Here is a 21,736-nt window from a genome sequence, read left to right on the forward strand (position 1 = left end):
AAAATTTTTGCAAATTTTTGCATCTAACATTTTTTATCCTTAAAATGTTAAAAGAAAACGTCACAAGGATTAAAAAGTGTAATTTTATTTTGTAGGGATTAAAAACAAAATTAAGAATATCAGGTAGAAACTGCTTATTTAATTAACCTATTTAATATTATTTAAAATGATTTTTATTTAAACGACGGTGTAAAACTAGCATTGAAATTTTATTTTTAAAAAAAAAAACCGATAGCATCCATAAAAAAACGGAGATAAATCGCGTACAACTGCCTTCTGGTCCGAACCAAATCGCACGTTAATTATATCAATTGAATTGAACTTCGTTGGTAGCTGCTGCTGCTGAAATAAGGTTCTCTCTTCCTTCTTATTTTTTCATTGATGTTTGTTTCTTTAATTCCGATGCGAATTTCTTATTAGTTAGGGTTTGGTTTTGATGATGATTTCTACACTGTCGCCGTTCTTGGTTGTTTTGATTCAAATTCTGGTTTTTAATTTGTGTATGTTTGATGCCAGATTCATTGGTTACTGCTATATAGAAAATGAATGTTTTTGCTTACAATTCTGTTCTGTGAATAAGTTATAGTTATAATTAGGAGCTATACCATAATTATTCAAGGACAGTTAATTTGGATGTGTCCTGTTAATTGCATTAGAACTGGGTTTTTATCATGCATCTAATTTACGCGTCTCTTTTAAAATCTGAGTGTATTTGTGTTGTACTCTTCTAAACTGCAGGATTTGTGCATTATTCACTTTAAACACATCAATTTTAATTTGTATTGCCATTTGAATGCTCTTATGAAACATCAATTTTGTGCTATTAAATTTTCTCATCTATTTTTTTATTTTTATTTGTGAAAACAATTCCAAATTGTGGTCAAGGACCATACTACTATAATGTATGCTCTTAATTTTTCTTTCCAGCTAGCCTTATTTTTACTTAAAACATAGCTATTCAGCATACAGCAGCATATTTCAGTTAAAATTAAGAGAAAGAAGAATGGCTTTTGTGTGCAATAGATGTAGGTAAATTATTTTCTCCAATTAAGAAAGTTCAGTCCGTGCAAATGGCTATGTTAGCATTTTGTTGAATGTAAGTTCAATAAAGTCCTCAATTACGATCAGAAGTCTGTTCAAGAGGCATCTCTCATTTCCAATGGCAAGATGTAGCTGCAATCGCCCATTCACCCCATGTCTATCTCCTATCTTTTCCGGTGGTCATTTTCTTTATTTAAACTTTCAATCCCCTTGAAATATATAATTCCCCAAAGCCATGCCTCCAGATTACTCTCAATGTGAGCCATTATTTCACCTTATGCATCCAGTCTACCTGGTTGGCTTAATTGTTTAATGGGTGGAGTGATATTTTTTCTTTTGTTTTCTCAAAGCTAGAGTGGATCATATGTTGGAAATATTATTATTTTTGAGAAGTACATGATTATTGTGAAGAATGTGACTGAGATGGGTGCTAAGTACAGTCAGTACTCAGTACTCAGTGATATAATTGATGTGAGATGGGTTATTGTTGAATTTTCATGTTCTATGCAGTTGGAATTTTGGTTTTTATATTTTGAAGGGGAGGTTGTTCGTTTGGATTGGCTTGGCTTATAGGATGATATTGGATGTGGTTGTGTAATGTGGACAGGAGGAGGCAGTGGCTAGTGGTGTTTGTTTTGGTGGAGGTGGTTTTGCTGATCAGTTGTGGTAGAAGTTGGGAAAATTTTGAAAATGAGTTCAGTCAGCCGCAGCCGAAGTAGGAGCCGGAGCAGGAGCCCAATGGACAGAAGTAGGAGCAGGAGCCCAGTGGATCGTAGGATTCGCTCTGAGCGATTTTCCCATCGCGATGCACCTTACAGGAGAGATTCACGTCGGGGTTTCAGGTTTTTATTTTTATTTTCTGTTTTCTTTTCTGCAGCTGGAGAAGATTGTAACTGTTGTCTGTCTGTTAATGGAGGCTGCAAATCTTTATTATGCTGTTTGTAAAGCCTTCAGCGCATTCATATAGTTCTTATGATATGATATCCTTTTACCCTTCAAGCTGTTGTGAATTGTGATTAATTTTGGTTTATTAGCTACATAATTACCAAAATGGGGTTACACTGCACTCAGCCATTTTGCATTATGAATTTGTGCGCGTTTCTCACGGCAGTAACAATAATTTGTTTTTGGGTCATGTTAACTTGTGCCCTTAGGGCACAAGTTAAGAAACTAAAAATGGAATTAAATTATAACTTTTGCATTGAAAATATAAAATTTTAAACTTTTAATACAATGAATGTACAGTTCCCAAGAAAAAGTTTCTATGTTTAGTTTTTAAATTTGTGCCCCAAGGGCACAAGTTAACATTTCCCTTTGTTTTTATTTTGTCAGCCAAGACAATTTGTGTAAGAATTGCAAGAGGCCTGGTCATTATGCTAGAGAATGCCCAAATGTTGCAGTTTGCCACAATTGTAGCCTCCCTGGGTATGGTATTCATTTTCCGTTTCTTTTGAGTTGTGCATTTAATTATTCGATGGTTTGCTTGCTCTGAACTATAATAGTTTGGTTTCACGTGGTGAAACATGATGTAGGAAATGATTGGAGGAGGGTGGAATTTTGCCTTTTTGCGAAGTTTGGTCCTTTCATAATTACAGCTTGAAGTTATTTATAGATTTATTTTATCTGTTCCAATTTTAATTTCAGTTACATTTTCTTTCTTAGATTTGGATACCAGTTATCTTGTACATACATTAATTACATTTCTTCTGAAGTATTTTCCTCTCTGGGAATCATGCTTTCATGTCTGGACTGTCACCAATTGAGATCTTCTACCAATTCTATGTTTTTTTTTTCTTTCTTTTCGTGCTCAAATAATATTGTTTTTGTTCTTAGATTATAGTTTGTCCTTCTTCTTGTACTCTTCTTTTTCTTTTATTGGATGGCAAGAGGCTAGTGTTGAAGAATTGCTATAAAGTATATTGTCAGACTTTCAAGTTTCAAATGTTATTTTTCCTGAAAAAATTGAGAAAACAATTAGTATGAGGTGCTCACATATAGTGCCCAACAATTCCTTAAACAAGAATCCTTCCTCTTTCAAAAGAAAAGAAAAATCCTTAAACAAGAATCCTTCCAATAGTAGGAGACCTATTGGTTTACACCCAAAAGAAATATTTAATTGCACCTCTACAATCATGTTGAATAACTGTGGACTATTTGGTGTTACTTCTATGCGAACTGATGCTGCAATTACTATATTAGTGGCATGTACTTAGGTTGCTTTCTTTATTGATTCTGATGGCAGACTGTTAGTTTCCACCTTTTACAGGAATGTAACGACAACTGCTTTATGTAGCCAATGTGGATTTGTCTAAACTAAATTTTTTCATTATCTTTTGGATTAAATATATTTTTAGTCCCTATAAATACCTCAAGTTTTATTTTTAGTCCCTGCACATATTTTTCAGTCCTTACAAATTATAAAATTGCATTTTTAGTCCCTCAAGACTCAAGAGGGACTAAAAGTTTGCAGTTTTGTAATTTGTAGAGACTACAAAGTGCATACAGGGAACGAAAAGAATATATGTAAATTTTACAGGAATTAAAAACATATTTAACATGTCTAGACGTCCTAGCTCAACTGGCAAAATGCCGAAATTGTTAGGCCGGACGTCATGACCGGGGTTCGAACCCCGGCACCTCCACTTGTGTGTGTGAGTTTATAATGGCTTTGCCATTTCGTCTACCAACCAAAAAAAAAAAAAAACATATTTAACATTTTCTTTTTGGTGGCATTTTTTCTTTCATGATCATTCTATTGTCGACACTTTTTTCTTCATTTTGTTAGCTTTTTGATGAATTAAAGTTTGAAATATAGGTTGTTTGAATTATACAATTTCCAAATTTGAAGTAAAAAATTGAATTATGGCTTACTTTTTGTTTGCAATCAGAAGTCAGCTCTCTCAAATTGTTAGCTATCTGAAATTTGCTTACAAGTGTTATGGCTTGATTGGCTAGTTTTTATGATGGTTTTTTTTATGATTAATCAGGCACATTGCTTCAGAATGCTCCACAAAATCGCTGTGCTGGAATTGTAAAGAACCTGGTCACATGGCAAGCAGTTGTCCAAATGAGGGCATTTGCCACACCTGTGGTAAAGCTGGACACCGTGCTAGGGAGTGCACAGTTCCTCAAAAGCCTCCAGGGGACTTAAGATTGTGCAACAACTGTTATAAGCAGGGCCATATTGCTGTTGAATGTACCAATGAGAAGGCTTGCAATAACTGTAGGAAAACAGGGCACTTGGCTCGTGATTGTCCAAATGATCCCATTTGCAACTTGTGCAATGTTTCTGGACATGTGGCTAGGCAGTGTCCAAAATCCAACGTTATTGGAGACCGTGGTGGTGGAGGCAGCCTTCGTGGTGGTTACCGAGATGGTGGTTTTCGTGATGTTGTGTGCAGGAGCTGTCAGCAATTTGGTCATATGAGCCGTGATTGCATGGGTGGCCCATTAATGATTTGTCACAACTGTGGAGGTCGTGGTCACCAGGCATATGAGTGCCCTTCAGGTCGTTTTGTGGATCGCTACCCTAGTAGGAGATACTGATGGAATACGAATTCTGGTTCAATTATATGGTTGTTTTCTATAAGTTTCTCCAAGGACAGATTGTTGAGTCTTGATAATGTGTGTGTTTTGGCTTTATTCTTTTTTATACTTGTTAGAGAGACGTGTCTATTGGCCGCATTGATGATTGTTCTTGTTCTAGGAATAAAGCGTTCGCTACCTGCAAGAGGCGTGTTATGTTATTGTATTGTATGCATTTTGCTACCTAATTACTCCCTCCGTCCCTATATGTAAACACCATTTTTCTCTAATAAAAGGGTGCTTAGATATAGGGCCGGAGGGAGTATTAAGGCTATAGTTGACATAATATCGTGTAATATTTGTACTTCTCTCATTTTATCTAATACTATACTATTCATTTTGCCGTAAAAAAAGGAAACACTAATGAATTAGGCCTATGCTTGATGTGGTGATGAGATATCCAAACCATGATTGAGCATGTCTTGTATCATGTTGACAGAAATTTTATGAAATAATAAAGTTTCTTTTAGACACGATTAATTAAAGTAAAGAAAATATCATGTGTGCGTGTATATTCTTTTTGACAGGTGTTATTTTATTTTATAATGACGTTTATTACAATTTTTTAAATTTAAAATGTCATAAAACTTAACGTTTTTTTCCTAAAATTACCTTTGATAAAATTAAAATAATCCAAACTTAAAATGTCATAAAACTTAATGTTTTTTTAAATTACCTTTGATAAAATAAATCAAAGGTTGTAAATTTAAGTGTGCAGATAAATAAATTAAGGGTTGTAAATTTAAAATGTCATAAAACTTAATGTTTTTTTTAATTACCTTTGATAAAATTAAAATAATCCAAACTTAAGTGTGTAGATAAATAAATTAAGGGCAAATTACATTCACCTCCCCTAAGATATTCGTAAATGACACTTACACCCCCTCTAGTTTTTAACTTAACACTAACCTCCCTTATTTGTTGTTTAAATAGACAAATACCTCCCTTTCTATCTAACACTGTTGGTCTCCGTTAAATAACTCCTCAAGTTTCACTCATCCTCCCACTCACATTCTCTCTTGTTCATTCTGATGGGAAATCTTCTTCCACTGTTGCATTTGTATTCATGGAAATTTTATTTTAATTAAGCATTAATTTGCTAGCCGATAATTATCTCCTTTATTTGGTTTACACCTGATCAATGTTTTGTGTCGAATGTGAAGAGATACAATTCATATTTCTCAGCCCAATATTCTACAAAACCTTCAACAGCAAAACCAAAAAAAAAAATTATGCCACTTTCCGAAATCCACACCTAGGGAGCTACAAACTCCAGGAAGAGCAAGAAGAAATAGAAACTCAATTTCAAAATTATATTAGCCTTAAGGGAGACATATAGGAAAATTGGACACAACTTTCTAAATTCTATAAAATTGAGTGGTAGTTTTGGGATTGAACTTGTTAGTTTATAGAAACTCATCAGCTCTGGATTGTTTGTGAGAGAATTCATGGTGTTTGGGTGAGACCCAGATAGGGAATTGTGTGAAAAGATTCCAAGGATTTGAGTTAGTTATACAAACGGAATCAGACCGATAATGAATTGGTTTGGGGTGTTATGATTTTGAGGTTTGAAAGGGAAGAGATTGAAGAGGAAATTGGGTAAAAGGAGATGCCAAAGAAATCATAATGCAGAGAACGTGATGAAGATTGAAATGGAGAAGTTATCTAACAGAGAGTAATGGTGTTAAATGGAAAGGGTGGTTAATGTCAAGTTAAAAACTAGAGGGGATATTAGTGTCATTTAAGAATTAAGAATACCTCAGGGGAGGTGAGTGTAATTTTCCCATAAATTAAAGGTTGAAATTAGGCATGACAATCAATTGCGTTAACTCAAACATTTTTTGAAATTCGACTCAATAATTGATTTGTTGAACTTGCTTCATAAATCAAATGAATTGAATTTGATTTGAAAATATAGACAAATACTCCTCCACCTTCAAACTTCAATATATAAACAATCGAGTCAACCCAAACATTTTTTGAAACTCAACTTGATAATTAAAAGTTTTTGATTTATGAATTATGTAATCCGAAGAAATGAACCGAGTTGTTCATAACTAGTGAGTCAAACTCAAACACAAAAAGTTTAAACTCGAATAGAGTTAAACCAATTTATATTCCAACTCAGTTCAATTCCACTTGACCCATATTTACCCTTAAAATTATGTGAAGCATCCACCACATAGCAAGCAATAGCCCCATAAAAAATAACTAATTTCTCTTTGCACGTCACTTTATTATTTCTCTCTTAATTCTCCTCAAATATTTCAAAGATCATGCTAATTAATGCCTCGTTAATCAAGAAAAATAAAAGTATAAATTTTTCAATAAAAAGTTTGACTATACAAGTTTCAAGAATTTTGCATTATATTAGTCTCTGTGTTTGCATTTTCCACATTTCAAAAAACAAACAAATCTACTCAAACAAACACATTACTTTGATTTTTTTTTTTTGAAAAAAATAATTACTACGATCTTTATTATAAGATAAATAAAGTTTATATTTTAAATGCATTTAATAAAGGGAAATGTCAACAAGTGTCTTCGAGACACTCTTTACGACCTTTAAATGGTAATTTTTCATGGAAATATGTGTAATTTATGCATCGAAAATCAAAATATTTGATTTTTTTATAAAATAATTTATTATTTTTTGAATCTTTAAAAAGTGCTCGGAAACATCCGTTAACAAAACCATTTTTTTTTTGTGGTGACCGAGGTTTGAACCCGGACCTTGCATATTTTATGCATTGTCCATACCAAGTGAGATAAACTCACGAGACCATTTAATAAAGGGTTAATTATGTTTTTGGTCCCTACAAAATTGCGACCTTGTAAGTTTAGTCCTTATTTAATTTTAATAGCATTTTTAATCCCTGCAAAAAAAAATTTACTTATAATTTTAGCCCCTGCTAAAATAAATTTTGTTTAATTATCCTTAAACTCTTAAATTTTTTAACGATTCTTTTTATACAAGTTTAGAACACTATGAAAGGTTCATTTACTAAAATCTATAATTTTTTAACATGAAATAAATTAAATATGAATTTTTTAAAACGACAAAAGTTTAAGATATAAGTAACCAAAATATGGACGTAGAAATCAAATTTTTGCGATATTTTTTTCGGAGGACCTTTTAATAACGTTCTTAACACGCCTGTAAAAAATTGTTGAAAAACTTAAGAGTTTAAGCATAAATTAAACAAATTTGGATTGAGTAAGGACTAATATTGAGTGCAGAATTTTTTTGTAGGCATTAAAAATGCTATTAAAATTAAGTAAGGACTAAACTTACAAGGTCGCAATTTTGTAGGGACCAAAAACATAATTAACCCTTTAATAAATAATGTATTTGATCTATAAATACATCATTTATTGATTGGGTCTTGTTAACCGGTGCCCCCGGAGCACTGGTTAAGGAACCCAAAAAAAGAAAGTTTAAAATTAAAAGTAATATTTTTTTAAACTTTTAATGAGTTGATTGCACAAGTTCCAACGCGATGTTACTATATTTGTTTCCTTAACCAATGCCCGGGGCACCGGTTAACATTTCCCTTATTTATTAAATAAAAACTTTCTCTTGTCGAGACGTAGCGATGGAAATTTTTTTTTTCTGCCCCTATAACAAAAAAAAATGATATATCTGCCCCTAGTTGAAAATTATTGTTGTAAATGCCCTTGTTCTTCAATTCAAATGGCGAGCATCCCATTTTTTCAACCCTTCTCTGCAAGCTTGCAGGCTTTCTCAGACTTTCTCAGACTTTATCTGTGTGTTTGTAATTTCATTTGGCGAATTTGGCGAGCATGTATATTTAAGGCATTTAATTTTTTTTTTCCATGCTTGATTTTTGAATTGGCGAGCATGCCATGCTTGGGTTTTTTTATTTAATTTTTTTTTTCCATGCTTGATTTTTGAAATGGCGAGCATGCCATTCTTGTTTTTTTTTTAGTATTTTTTTTTGCTTGTTTCATTTGGCGTGTCTATTTGCCTTTCAAAACATGAAGTTGCAAACTAGCATTGCAAACTTGATTTTATCTCTTTATCGAAGGAGGATGGGGCCAGACATTGAGGTAAAAAAGAACTTTGGAGTGCAACATTAATGATAATAAAAAATAACAGTGAATATTGAGAGTGAGAGACACTTCCAAAATAACATCTACAGTAAAATAGAGAACAAAAGAAAAACCAAATAGTAGTAAAATCAACCAACCTGTTTGTTGCCATCAAAACTTTGATATTTCCTCGAGCATCAAACCCATCAAGCTGATTCACAATTTCAAGCATAGTACGCTGAACCTCATTATCACCACCAACACCAAATGAAACAAGCAAAAAAAAATACTAAAAAAAAAACAAGAATGGCATGCTCGCCATTTCAAAAATCAAGCATGGAAAAAAAAAATTAAATAAAAAAACCCAAGCATGGCATGCTCGCCAATTCAAAAATCAAGCATGGAAAAAAAAAATTAAATGCCTTAAATATACATGCTCGCCAAATGAAATTACAAACACACAGATAAAGTCTGAGAAAGCCTGCAAGCTTGCAGAGAAGGGTTGAAAAAATGGGATGCTCGCCATTTGAATTGAAGAACAAGGGCATTTACAACAATAATTTTCAACTAGGGGCAGATATATCATTTTTTTTTGTTATAGGGGCAGAAAAAAAAAAATTTCATGAGTAGTGTAGTGTGAAAGAAATTGCTTGATAGTCCTCTAGATAACACGTTAGATTAGATCTATTTGCCTTGTTTCCGTTCATTTCAACTCCGACGAAGCTGTGGAAGGCGAAATAAGGTTCTTTCTTCTAACCAATTTCTTTAATTAATCGGTTTTTTTTTCATTCTCATGCGACTCTCTATTTGGATCAATGTTAATTACAGTTAGGGTTATGTTTATTTAGGTTCGAATTTGTATAAGTTCGCCTTCATATTTCTAATTCTAGGGTTTCGTTTTACCTACACGTTTGAATTGTCTCTGTGCTTGGGTCTTCACAGTGATCCGATTCAAAATCTGACATCAATTCTAGGTATATTAAGGTTGCTACGTGACGGATTTTTAGCTATGTAGTTATGGTTTTCGACAATAGAAGCCACTAATATGATCCATTAGCGATAAATTAATTGCACGATAGGCACCAAAGAGGAAAAAAAAATTAAATAAAGCTGAATAGTATCATATTTGAGCTTAGAACAACGCAAAACTTAACCCAATAGATCCTAACGACCTCGTTACGGTGGTCAAGGAAAATGATAAACGGCAAAGGTCAGGACACACTTGTACGTGGTGTTTGACTAATAGATGAGAAGTGACTAGAATGAACATTGACAGTGCTTGGGAGCATGTAGAAGCAAATTTGATGTCAAGGTTTCATCATTCAACGCCATGAGACGGAGACAATACTGCTTAACCTGATGATGGTTCTTGCTATGACCGGCAATACAAACTTCTTTGTTTTCCATGTGATCCAAAATTAGAAAAAGAATGTTTGAAGGGCATAGCGTTCGAACAACAACTCAAAATTCAAAGAAGAAAGAACCATCAAGCCACACATTTGAGAGCTTGGTAACCGAATGGTCTAACATAGTTCAAGGAGGAGGATATTTCTTAAATGCAATATAGAGAAAATACAGATTACAGACAATAGACAATAGATGCTTAAACAGTATGTCTTGACTACACAACTGAGTTTAATTTATATAGGGTTAATGCAATAAATCTGACTTTTTTTTCTTCCTATTTACATGTTATGATATGCCTAATGATTACAAAGATCCTAATTAATCAAGGAAACAAATCAGATCATCTAGGATAGTTTTGAACAGTTTAAGATGCAAAATAGATATTGCCATATATTTCTCAGTTTTTCTTGCACTAAAGAAAAATGAATTTCTGAAAGTTATGTCTTCAAATCAATTTCTACGGGAGTGAATCTGTATTTTACCTTATGCTTAGCATACAGTCCTTCTGGTTAGCTTGATTGATCAAAAGGTGGAGTGATATTCTTTCCAATGTTTTTCCATACCTAGAGTTCATGTTATATTGGGAATATTATTAGTTTTTGAAAAATACATGAATGTTATGAAGAATGTGACATGGAGACTTGCTGTCAAGTTTTGGGTCCTGAGAACGGTGACATGATTGATGCGAGATGGGTTGCATGTTGAAATTTCATGTTCTATACTGTTGGAATTTTGGTTTTTATATTTTGAAGGGGAGGTGGGGGTTTGGATTGGTTTAAGGATGATCTTGGATGTGGTTGTGATGTGGACAGGAGGAGGCAGTGGCTGATTGTGTATGTTGTGGTGGAGGTGGTTGCTGATCAGTGGTGAAAGAAGTTAAGAAAGAAAAAATTTGAAAATGAGTTCAGACAGCCGCAGCCGGAGCCGAAGCAGGAGCAGGAGCAGAAGTCGTAGCCCAGGAATCCGTAAGATTCGCTCTGATCGACATTCCTATCGCGATGCTCCTTACAGGAGAGATTCAAGTCGGGGTTTCAGGTTTTTTTTTTCGAACTATTTATTTGCCATTCTCTTTACCTACTCAAATGTACTGGTTAGGAATTAGGATGGCTGGAGAAGAATGAAACAGTGCTGTGCTAGAAGAGGCTTTAAATGTTCATAGTGCTGTTTGTAAATCCTTTAGCCCATTCATTTACTCTTTTTATGATATGATATCTTCATACTCTGCCTGCTGCTCTGATAAGTTCTTTTTATCGAGCCATTTGACATTTTGAATATGTGTGCATTTCTCACAGCGGTAACCATAATTTGTTTTTTTTTGTCAGCCGAGACAATTTGTGCAAGAACTGCAAGAGGCCTGGTCATTATGCTAGAGAATGCCCTAATGTTGCGGTTTGCCACAATTGTGGTCTTCCAGGGTATGGAATTCCGTCTCTGTTTTTTTAACTGAGAATGTTATTCTCTGATGTTTTGCTTGCTTAAGTAAATTATTTATCGGGGCGAGGGATGCAAGTTGGTCTTTGTGCCAACTCTTTAATTTGGTCCTTGCATAATTAAAGTTGATATTGGAAGTTTTTAACAGATTCATCGTGGCCATTCCCTTGTGAACTTTACTTACATTTTCTTTCATAGATTTTCCTAGATAGATTTTCTTAGATTTTGGTACCAGTCAGCATGGACATACCTTACATTTCTTCTGAAGATTTTTTCTCTTGACGAACCTTGCTTGCATGTCCATGATGTCACCTTAGGATGTACTTCCAATTCAATTGTGTTATCTTGTACCGTTGGTGCTTAGGTTTCTTGCTTCTTAATTGGACGGTGGTTGATTTTAGGAATTCACATATTATATTCACCTTTTGCTCATTTTTATTTTTTTTCCGTTCTCAAATAATATGGTTTTGCTTTTGTTCCTAGATTATGGTTTTATTTTCATTTTATGTCGTTGTTGAATAATTGCTTTATAAACATGTCATTGAAGGTTGCAGACCTTCAAGAGACATCAGATGAGTTGTCCGAAAAGATTGGAAAAAAACAAATCACATGATTTGCCTTGATTCACTTCAATAAATAATTGCACCTTTACAATCTTCATTTGATTTTATGGACGAAGGCCGTTTTCCTATTGATTCTGATGGCAAATATTGATTCCTCGTTTGACTAAAATGTAACAGAAACTGCTTTAAGTGACAGATTTAGTCATGTCTAAGCCTCTTTATGTTGTCATTTTCTCTTATATGATCATTTTCAGCTATGTCAAATTGTTAACTATCTAATATTTGCTGACAAGTGTCGTGGCTCGATTTGCTAGTTTTTGTGATTTTTTTTTTTTTCTTTTTCCTTTTATGTTTAATTAGGCACATTGCTTCTGAATGCTCCACGAAATCCGTGTGCTGGAATTGCAAAGAATCTGGCCACATGGCCAGCAATTGTCCAAATGAGGGCATTTGCCACACCTGTGGTAAAACTGGCCACCGTGCTAGGGAGTGCTCAGCTCCATCACTGCCTCCAGGGGACCTAAGGTTGTGCCATAATTGCTATAAGCAGGGCCACATTGCTGTTGAATGTACCAACGAGAAGGCTTGCAATAATTGTAGGAAAACAGGGCACTTGGCACGTGATTGTCCAAATGACCCAATTTGCAATGTGTGCAATGTTTCTGGACACTTGGCTAGACAATGTCCAAAATCCGACGTTATTGGAGACCACAGAGGCAGAGGCAGCTTCCGTGGTGCTGGTGGTGGTGTTGCTGCTGGTGGTGGTTACCGTGATGTCGTGTGCAGGAACTGCCAGCAATTTGGTCACATGAGTCGGGACTGCATGGGGCCCTTGATGATTTGTCATAATTGTGGAGGTCGTGGTCACTTGGCATATGAGTGCCCTTCAGGTCGTTTTGTGGATCGCTACCCTAGTAGGAGGTACTAATGGGTGACAAGTTGTGGGTTACAGTTATATGGTGGTTTTTCATGGTTATCTTGTTGAGGACTGATTTTGAATCTTGGTAATGTATGTGTTTGCTTTATTGCTCTTTGAACCTGGTGAAGTCACGACAAGGAGTCAAGGATGATGATGCCAATGTATTGGCCATAAGCTTTTTTATCGCTTTACACTTTTTGAACTTGTAAGTGGTGTAGTATTACTATGCATTCTGCTACCTTATAAGCTTTTTAATTTCTAGATACAGGGCACCTTTTTTTAATGATTGGGGATGGATTTGACATAATGTTAGTAAGCTTATATGGAAAATGAATTCTCTCAATTTTTGCCACATTTCTCAATGTTATATACGATGTTTTAAAAAACGGATCAGACCGGCCAATCGAAACCGTTCATTTGGGAACTGAACCCTTGTCGGTATGGTCATATATCTAGATTGCTTGTGCAATTGAACATGACATTACATCATCTACCTGTGGTTTTACCCCATGATTTAGTGACCGGTTCAACAAATTTGTTGACTTTCTTGCATGTGCTCGGAAACTTTTTAAGAAAATTAAGATGCTAGAATCGGATATGTGGCCAAGTCACCTGCCACCAGTCACCACTTACACTGGCGAATTCCTTTGGATTTTTATGGTGGCCAATATATATGGCTTGTGTTACAGTAGAAACTCTTTAATTTAATACTCGGTAAATTAATAAACTCTCTAAAATAATAATTTGTCCGGTCCCGACTTGGGCCAATGTAAAAAATTGAAAAACTCGATAAAATAATAAGATAATAATTTTTCGGGAGATCCCTTTATAATTTTCGGTCCCAAGAAAATCATAAATTAATAATTCATAGAAACTGAAAAAAATATTAAGAATACATTGAACACATTTGTTCCTCTTGTTTACATTTACTGCACTTCAAAAGTCATTATTGATTTCCAATGCATATGAACACAGTAGTTACTAATTTACGTTGAGTTCCAAGGTTCGCTGCAACGTAATTCTAAGAGGCATAGACTAATTTGCCTTTTTGTTTGGTATGTACAGTATAATTACTTAAAAACTCTTTAAATTAATAATTATTAATTTATCGATAAATTAATAACTCTCTAAATTAATAAATTTCTCCGGTCCTGACATTATTAATTTATAGAGTTTTAACTGTATATAAATTTTATATGTAAAATTAGGTGCATTTGTGGTTCGGTTTAGAAAATCATTGTTTGGTTTACATTGCTTCTTCCTTAAAAAATTATGATACTATCTGATTAATTACATTTTGAATCAACAGTACTACCTTGTTCACTAAATCGGATACAAACTCATTTCAAGGTACTAAACCATCGAAGTAGTTGAGCAAGTTAAAGGTTCTAACTAAGATCACTGTGATATGAACCTTTCTACAAAAATATTGTAAGGATCTTAGGCTCACAAAATAGAGATAAAAGAAAACAACACAAATTAATGCAGTGGATGAGAATTTGGTTCTGAGAATTACCATAGAAGAGGAGAGTTTTTCCAACGAGGTGCTGGAGGAGTGAGCAAAGATCCTGAGAATAATAAATAAAAGAAACAAAAAATGATTGTGGATTGTATGCATTGGAAGCAGTTCAATGAAACAAAGTGAAAAAGAATGAAATGGGGAACGAACCTTGAAAAATAAAGAACATGTGAATGAAAAAACCATAGTTGGATGCTACATAGAAGTAGGAGAAGAAGAGTTAGTTGCTTTTGTGGTGACATTTTTGCAATGATATAAAACAAATGAGCGCGATAGTGTCGACATTCTTTCATCACATCTCTTTCTCTATGTTACTACTCTAGTTAAGTGAAAAACTCCCATCTAAAATTTTGAGGTTCAAATCATACGAAAAAAATAAAGATGCTTAGACACTTCATAATCACACACATTTATTTTATATTTCATTTATCTCTATCTCTGTTTTTCAATCACACCTCTCTCTTATTTTTTTCTCTCTCAAGATGTAAATACTAGTAATATGTATGTTCATCAAACATTTTTCAATCATATGCTATACGAGTTTTCCTAGGCTGTCCCTAATAGGCTAGCTTATTTTGTCATCTCTCTACGGATGAATATGAAATTAGTTCATATCATCATTACACAAATGATATTCTAAAGTTAACTAAGTTAAATTCTCATTTTGACCGGGTCTTTTTTAGACAAATTTACCTTTAACAATTTTTTTCCTTTTCTTTTTAACGTAAAAAAGAAATTATTTCTTTTTCATATTTAAATTTAAATCTACATTATAATTAATGTGAATACAAAAAATAACTGTTAATTTTATTTTAAAATTCAAAGTCCCCACATCTAAGTCGTAATGACATTTGAAGGATAAAAAAAAAAACAGTGAAAGCGAGAAATATAACGGTCTAAGTGATCATAGAGCACATTTCTCACATCCGAAAGAGTTAGTTGAGCCACAACCCAAAATGAGAGCCATTCACATTAAATTTAAAAGTATCCAAGGAGTGTCCAAACAATATGCAACTCATGCCTCAACTTAGAGTTTAGGGTTTCTCCTCAAACATTGCTACTGACTTTTAGCAAAAGACAAGTCTCAACTTAACTTTCTCCTTGTAAAAAGAGTGAAGGGACAGGAAAGGAGAAACATTTTAAATTTCAAATGTTCCATTTAATTTAGATTCACTCGAATAATTTTTTTTTTGAAAGGGAGAGTATTATACAAAATTTAGACTTAAATACCATTTAATTTTTTTTTTTTGTCAAGTAGCCTAGTGGCTAGAACTCACACAATTTAATTGTGGAGAAGTGGGTGTCCGGGGTTCGAACCCCGGCCCCTGCATATAATATGTGATATCCCTACTAACTTAGCTATGCTCACGGGGATAAATACCATTTAATTTAATACGGTGAAAAATTAATTTCATACTTTTTTTCAACGAAGATCTCTTCCCTCATCTCATCCAACCAAGTACCATATATTTTTAAATATATCTCTTATTCCTTCTCATCCCTCCACTAAAATCTCTTCTCTCTTGATTTCTGAACTAAACAAATATTTAATGGATATATCTTCTCTCAATTATATTTTTCTCTTCCACAAAGGTCAAATCCAAAATTTTATTTAAGGAGTCATTGTCCCTTTACATTAAATAAAATTAATATATTTTTTTGTCAGGTAGCCTAGTGGCTAGAATTCATATTTTTCAAAATGAATAAGTGGAGTGTCTGAGGTTCGAACCCCGACACCTACATATAACAATGAATGTCTCTGCCAACTGAACTATGTTCATAGGGACAAATAAAGTTAATATTTATGAATGCATAGTATGAAAATAAGTCATCTAACAAGATAAATAAAATAAAGAAAATGCTAACAAATACTCTTATAATATTATTTAAGGAATCAAAAGAAGTTCTAACAAACCCAAATCAAAATACATAATTTTTGTATGAAACAAATTCCATAGTATTTATTATTTAAAAAAATGTTTAACTTTCAACAGAAAAAAAAGTTTGAATTTTGTTAGAATGATCAATAAGAAAGATAATACTTCATCAAGTCAATTCACTTTTATGTATAATTTGTAATTATAAACACTCTTCATATTATGCGTGTTCGGTGTCAAACAAGTGTTGTGTTGACATTAACATATACAATTATACTGAATTATTTGATTTTCTTAAATTATTAGCGATATCAACGTCATGCTTCATAGTGTATAAAAAATGCATTGGATCTTGTAGACGAAATAAGCTAGGTAGTCAATAAACCAAAAAAAAAAAAAAAATACTGTTTCTTGTAAAAATGACACATAATTAAGAGCCGCCTATTTGGAAAAGAAAAAATATATATATACACGGTACGTGGTAAAGACACTTTGACCTCTCTGTATGTAAATTGTTCATCATCATCATCAGTTTTAGAAAGATGGCAGAATCGGTGGGTTCGGCAGAGGTTGATATAATCGGTTGTAAATCAGTTCAAGAACTGTCGTTGGATTCTGAAAATCTACCACCAAATAATTATATCTACAATGAATTAGGTGGTGTTGGATTTCGTGATGCTCTTCTTCCTTCACAATCAGATCTTCATATTCCAGTTGTTGACATTGCCAAACTCATTTCTCCATCTACAGCACAGCAGGAACTTCATAAACTCCACTCTGCTCTCTCTTCTTGGGGATTGTTTCAGGTCAACTTTTCTGTATTTTAATACCAACTGCTAATATTTTCTATTTAATTATATATACTTTTATTTCAGTTAAGTATTCCTCTTAACTTAGAAGATAGTATCAGGATTGTAATTATGATCGGATCTAACTTCGTGAGAAGAGACACTAAGATAGTTTGTTTGTTGTTTACGAGGTATCAGCTCAGTGGTAAGAGTTTGAGCTTAAGATACCGAGTTCAAATCCCCTTGAATACGGTTTGGACTGCAAGCAGTTCTTGGTGGGTGCATTTTTAGCCGATCGGACAGTCTAGATTTAAAGTAGATTTTATTACTTTTATTAAGTTTTGATGCAATCAGGATCCCATCAAATAAAGTTTTAGAATAATCATTATTGTCATTTTAACAAGAAAATATAATAAGAGAAATGATATTTTGACAACCATTTTTTGACAACTTTTGGACAACTTTCTCTCTCATACTCACATGATGTTGTTATCCCCTCTCTTCCTTTTTCTCTCTCCATTGTTTTTTACCAATAAGAAGTGAGAAAAACGAGGTTGTCAACAAAGTTGTCATCAAATGGATGTCAAAATATCATTACTCTATAATAAACATTGATCCTCTAAGTGTGTGTTTGGTTCAGCTTTAAATATAATTGATTCTGACAGAATTGATTCTGATAGAATTGATTCTGACAGGATTGATTATGAGAGAATTGATTTATGTTTGGATGCAATTATGTAGAATTGATTAAACAAACTTATTTATGTTTGGATACAATTATGTAGAATTGCTTTTGAATGTATAATTACTAAAATAGACATAACTAAAGGAGAATTGATAAAGAAGGAGAATTGATAAAGGGCAATAAAGGAAAATAATAGGTTGTAATAATAAAATATAAAATTTACTGTTTATAATTGATTCTATAAAAGTTAGAAGCTAGTATTTGTAGCTTCATAGAGAATTGCTTTTGGAGGATAAAAGCAATTCTGAAAAGCCAAACCAAACACGTTTTTGGCTAGAATTGTTTTTGGCACTGTAGAGAATTGCTTTTGGCTGGGCAGAAGCTGAACCAAACAGGCCCTAAGTATAGTTGTATTAGAGAAGCACAATAATGCAGCTGCAGCCCTCATGCGTCTTAACCTTATAACTAATGTCCACTTTGTATATTTTATCTGTCCTGTTATGATATTTTTTTTTTAATCGGCAAATATTATTAAACGTCATCCCCGCAAGACGCAATGTATGGACGAAACAAGATACAAATGGTGCCGCATATAGACGGTACACCATAACCACCTAAAAACACCCCTGAAGATAAACCCTCCAAAACACATCACCACCTAAAACAAACTCCAAAAAAAAAAAAAAAGCACTGTAAACACGATATACACCACCGCCCATTGTCACTACTCACCCACAAAGAACACCCTCAAAATAAAACTCCCAGACCCCAACACCCAAGCTGGGCCACATTTCGAAGAGCACCTAACCGAAGAAGGATCATGCAGCTATCACAAACCTCGCGACCTCTGAACCACCGAAAGAGCACAACACAAAGCCCAAAAACCAACTTGAGTCAAAGAACTGACTCCCGATCTCGAATCAAAAATGATCGGTCCACCAGACTATAATACCAAATTAGCAGGGCACCCCTCGCCCCCGGTACACCAGAGAAAAAACCAAATCAAGTCAAACAAAGATTGCAGCTAGACCCCGACTCCCGATCTCGAAGCCAAATGAATCGGCCCACCGAAAACCAGCACACAATATGTAAGACGAAAGACATGGCATGCGAAGTTTAAACAACAAACAAATCAAAAGGAAAATGCTCAACACAGCGTGACATGCACCCTCCAAACTCTGTAAACACCTAAACCACCCAAAAAGCACAAACAAGAGCTAGTGACAACGAACATGGACCCGTGTAACAGAGGTTGCATCTAAAGGAAATCACCCCAACAAGCACCCACCTCCTCACTTAAAACACCAACCACCAGCACACATCATCACCCCCACCACACTTCACCACCACCACGCATCACCACCCCCACCACAATTGAATAGCCTCCACCACCACTGCATCACCACCGCGCAACACCACCACCATCACTGCATCACTACGCCGCCAAAACATCCTCACCAAGAAACAAGCAACAACACAAACATAAATCTAGAGGAAGACGAAATCCAACAACAAAACACGGGCAGCGACGCCGGTTTGAAGCGGAACCACAACCCAGATCATAAAAAGGCGGCCGCCTGTTATGATTTAGTGATTTAAATTAGAGAATACGGTATAATCTGTTATTTGGATACTCAAGTAGTTCTATAATGATTCAAACCACGAAGTTGAATGTAAATATTAGATATGGCCTTTTCACAAACCCAAGAATGCTACTCTCAAATAATTTTTTTCTGGTACATATTGGTGGCTGAGTTCCAATGAGGTTCCTAATTATTTTGTGTGATTCAGGCAATAAACCATGGTATGACAAGCTTGTCTCTTGACAAAGTGAGGGAAATTTCAAAGCAATTCTTTGAACTTCCAAAGGAAGAAAAGCAAAAATATGCAAGGGAGCCAAACGGTATTGAAGGATATGGAAATGATGTAATATTATCAGAAAATCAAAAGCTTGATTGGACTGATAGAGTATATCTTAAGGTACATCCGGAAGATCGGAGGAATTTCAAACTTTGGCCCCAAAAACCCAATGATTTCAGGTATAAATTCTTACCTCCACTAAGTTCCCATTAACAATGAATATTCTTTTAATTGACATGAAGTAACTAATACTTTATTTAATAACTCCACCGAAAGGTTTTGCTGTCTTCGATATTCATACACTGTAAGCATTTAAATATCTTTTTAGTCCCTACAAATCTACTAATTTTGTTTTTAGTCTCTGTAAAACATTTTTTTTTTGTTTTTAATCCTTGCAAACGTACAATTTTTTGTCATTGGTCTTCACTATTTTTTGATTCCGAGTTCAAACTCTTAGATATTTGAAAGAAGATTGTAAACCATGACCGTTACACAATTATTTTCTCTATTACACGAACTATATATTTCATGTTCAATGCAGGAATACTATAGAACAATATACTGAAAGTTTAAGGCAGTTATATGAGGTAATTTTAAGAGCCATAGCAAAATCACTGAACTTGGAAGAGGATTGCTTCCTAAAGGAATGTGGAGAGAGAGCTACAATGTTTATGAGAATCAATTACTACCCTCCATGTCCTATGCCTGATCATGTTCTAGGCGTAAAGCCACATGCTGATGGATCATCTATAACTTTTTTGCTGCAAGATAAAGAGGTAGAAGGCCTTCAAGTCCTAAAAGATAATCAGTGGTTTAAAGTTCCAATAATCCCTGATGCTCTCGTGATTAATGTTGGTGATCAAATAGAGGTTGGTAATTAACTACTAACTAAGTTCTTTATCTTTGTTTGTTTAAACTTTTTGTTTTTACTTCCGTGTTTTCTGTTTTTATCTTCACTTCAACTGATATTTCCTTCATCTCTGATACTATCGTGATTAATGTTTCTACATCAGAACTTGTTTTAGAAATCTATGATGTGATTAAGTTTTCACGAGATTGTTATTTTCACTTTTTTGTGGTATTTGCATATGTTCACGGCTGATATTTCCTTCATCTCTGATACTATCGTGATTAATGTTTCTACATCAGAACTTGTTTTAGAAATCTATGATGTGATTAAGTTTTCACGAGATTGTTATTTTCACTTTTTTGTGGTATTTGCATATGTTCACGGCAAAAGTAGAAGAATCGGTGTGCATGTTTTAATTCAAATTTACATCAACTAAATATTGAACACCTGCAAATATGAAAAACCTACATCAACTAAATGTTGGGCATCTTAGATATGACGATCTTACTATTTCATTCATCCACACACAATATGACAAATAGCAAGCTTGTCTATAGATTTAGTACCACACCAAAGCTTATATCTATGATATATAACTGATAGGATTGACACAACCTGTTGAACTTGAATGTGTTACACAGATAATGAGCAATGGAATTTTCCAGAGTCCAGTACACAGAGTAGTGATAAATGAAGAAAAGGAAAGGCTCACAGTAGCAATGTTCTGCATCCCAGATTCAGAACAAGAGATTAAACCAGTCGACAGACTAGTGGACGGGACAAAGCCAATATTATACAGACCAGTGAAAAACTATGTTGATTTATATTTTCAATATTACCAACAGGGAAAAAGGCCAATTGAAGCTTCCAAAATTTAATCATAGTTATGTACAAGACTTCTCGGAACTTTGTGAAATGGAAGAGAATGAGAATGAAAATGAAATAAAATGTGTATTGTGAAAATTCTGAGCTATGGCTGCTACTTTAGATGAAATAAATGTTTATTTGTATAATAGTTTAATTAAAAGCCAAAAACATAAATCCTTTAAAGGAACATGATAATAATTAAGATCCCAACTTAACAAAATACCTTATAGTTTGATTTGTTTCAATATTACTACTTCATTCGTCACTAATTATAAGTTGTTTATCCAAACA

The 21,736-nt window shown here is 33.9% G+C and overlaps 3 protein-coding genes and 1 long non-coding RNA gene across 7 annotated transcripts; 3 read left to right on the forward strand and 1 right to left on the reverse strand.

Annotated features, from left to right (window-relative positions):
- The first annotated feature begins 240 nt into the window (after nucleotides 1-240).
- On the forward strand, nucleotides 241-4,771 carry LOC146943199 (uncharacterized). 4 transcript variants are annotated; one of them, XM_085757305.1, is made up of 4 exons: nucleotides 241-1,298; nucleotides 1,392-1,883; nucleotides 2,374-2,466; nucleotides 4,029-4,771. In XM_085757305.1, the coding sequence occupies exons 2-4, from the start codon at nucleotides 1,732-1,734 to the stop codon at nucleotides 4,585-4,587; spliced, it is 804 nt and encodes a 267-aa protein (XP_085613431.1). In that variant the 5' UTR covers nucleotides 241-1,298; nucleotides 1,392-1,731; the 3' UTR covers nucleotides 4,588-4,771. The 4 variants fall into 4 exon arrangements, with proteins under 4 accessions (XP_085613431.1, XP_085613432.1, XP_085613430.1 ...); XM_085757306.1 differs by having other exon boundaries at nucleotides 1,396-1,883; XM_085757304.1 differs by having other exon boundaries at nucleotides 241-352; nucleotides 1,552-1,883.
- A 4,539-nt stretch (nucleotides 4,772-9,310) lies between these two features.
- Nucleotides 9,311-13,351, forward strand: LOC146943200 (uncharacterized). The gene is made up of 4 exons (XM_085757307.1): nucleotides 9,311-9,421; nucleotides 10,899-11,121; nucleotides 11,409-11,501; nucleotides 12,441-13,351. The coding sequence occupies exons 2-4, from the start codon at nucleotides 10,985-10,987 to the stop codon at nucleotides 13,006-13,008; spliced, it is 798 nt and encodes a 265-aa protein (XP_085613433.1). The 5' UTR covers nucleotides 9,311-9,421; nucleotides 10,899-10,984; the 3' UTR covers nucleotides 13,009-13,351.
- On the reverse strand, nucleotides 10,545-14,851 carry LOC146943201 (uncharacterized). The gene is made up of 3 exons (XR_015032980.1): nucleotides 14,669-14,851; nucleotides 14,516-14,567; nucleotides 10,545-10,649 (listed from the first exon to the last, which is right to left on the reverse strand). It is a non-coding gene; the product is annotated as an uncharacterized LOC146943201 (long non-coding RNA).
- Nucleotides 14,852-16,889: 2,038 nt separating this feature from the next.
- LOC146943202 (protein LATERAL BRANCHING OXIDOREDUCTASE 1-like) lies at nucleotides 16,890-21,665 on the forward strand. The gene is made up of 4 exons (XM_085757309.1): nucleotides 16,890-17,201; nucleotides 19,660-19,907; nucleotides 20,270-20,597; nucleotides 21,220-21,665. Exons 1-4 carry the CDS (start codon nucleotides 16,938-16,940, stop codon nucleotides 21,454-21,456), a joined length of 1,077 nt encoding a protein of 358 aa, XP_085613435.1. The 5' UTR covers nucleotides 16,890-16,937; the 3' UTR covers nucleotides 21,457-21,665.
- Nucleotides 21,666-21,736: the final 71 nt, after the last annotated feature.

Source organism: Medicago sativa, chromosome 3 (genome assembly GCF_051527215.1).
Source record: "Medicago sativa cultivar Bolivia chromosome 3, Bolivia_mono, whole genome shotgun sequence".
Taxonomy (NCBI): Eukaryota; Viridiplantae; Streptophyta; class Magnoliopsida; order Fabales; family Fabaceae; genus Medicago; species Medicago sativa.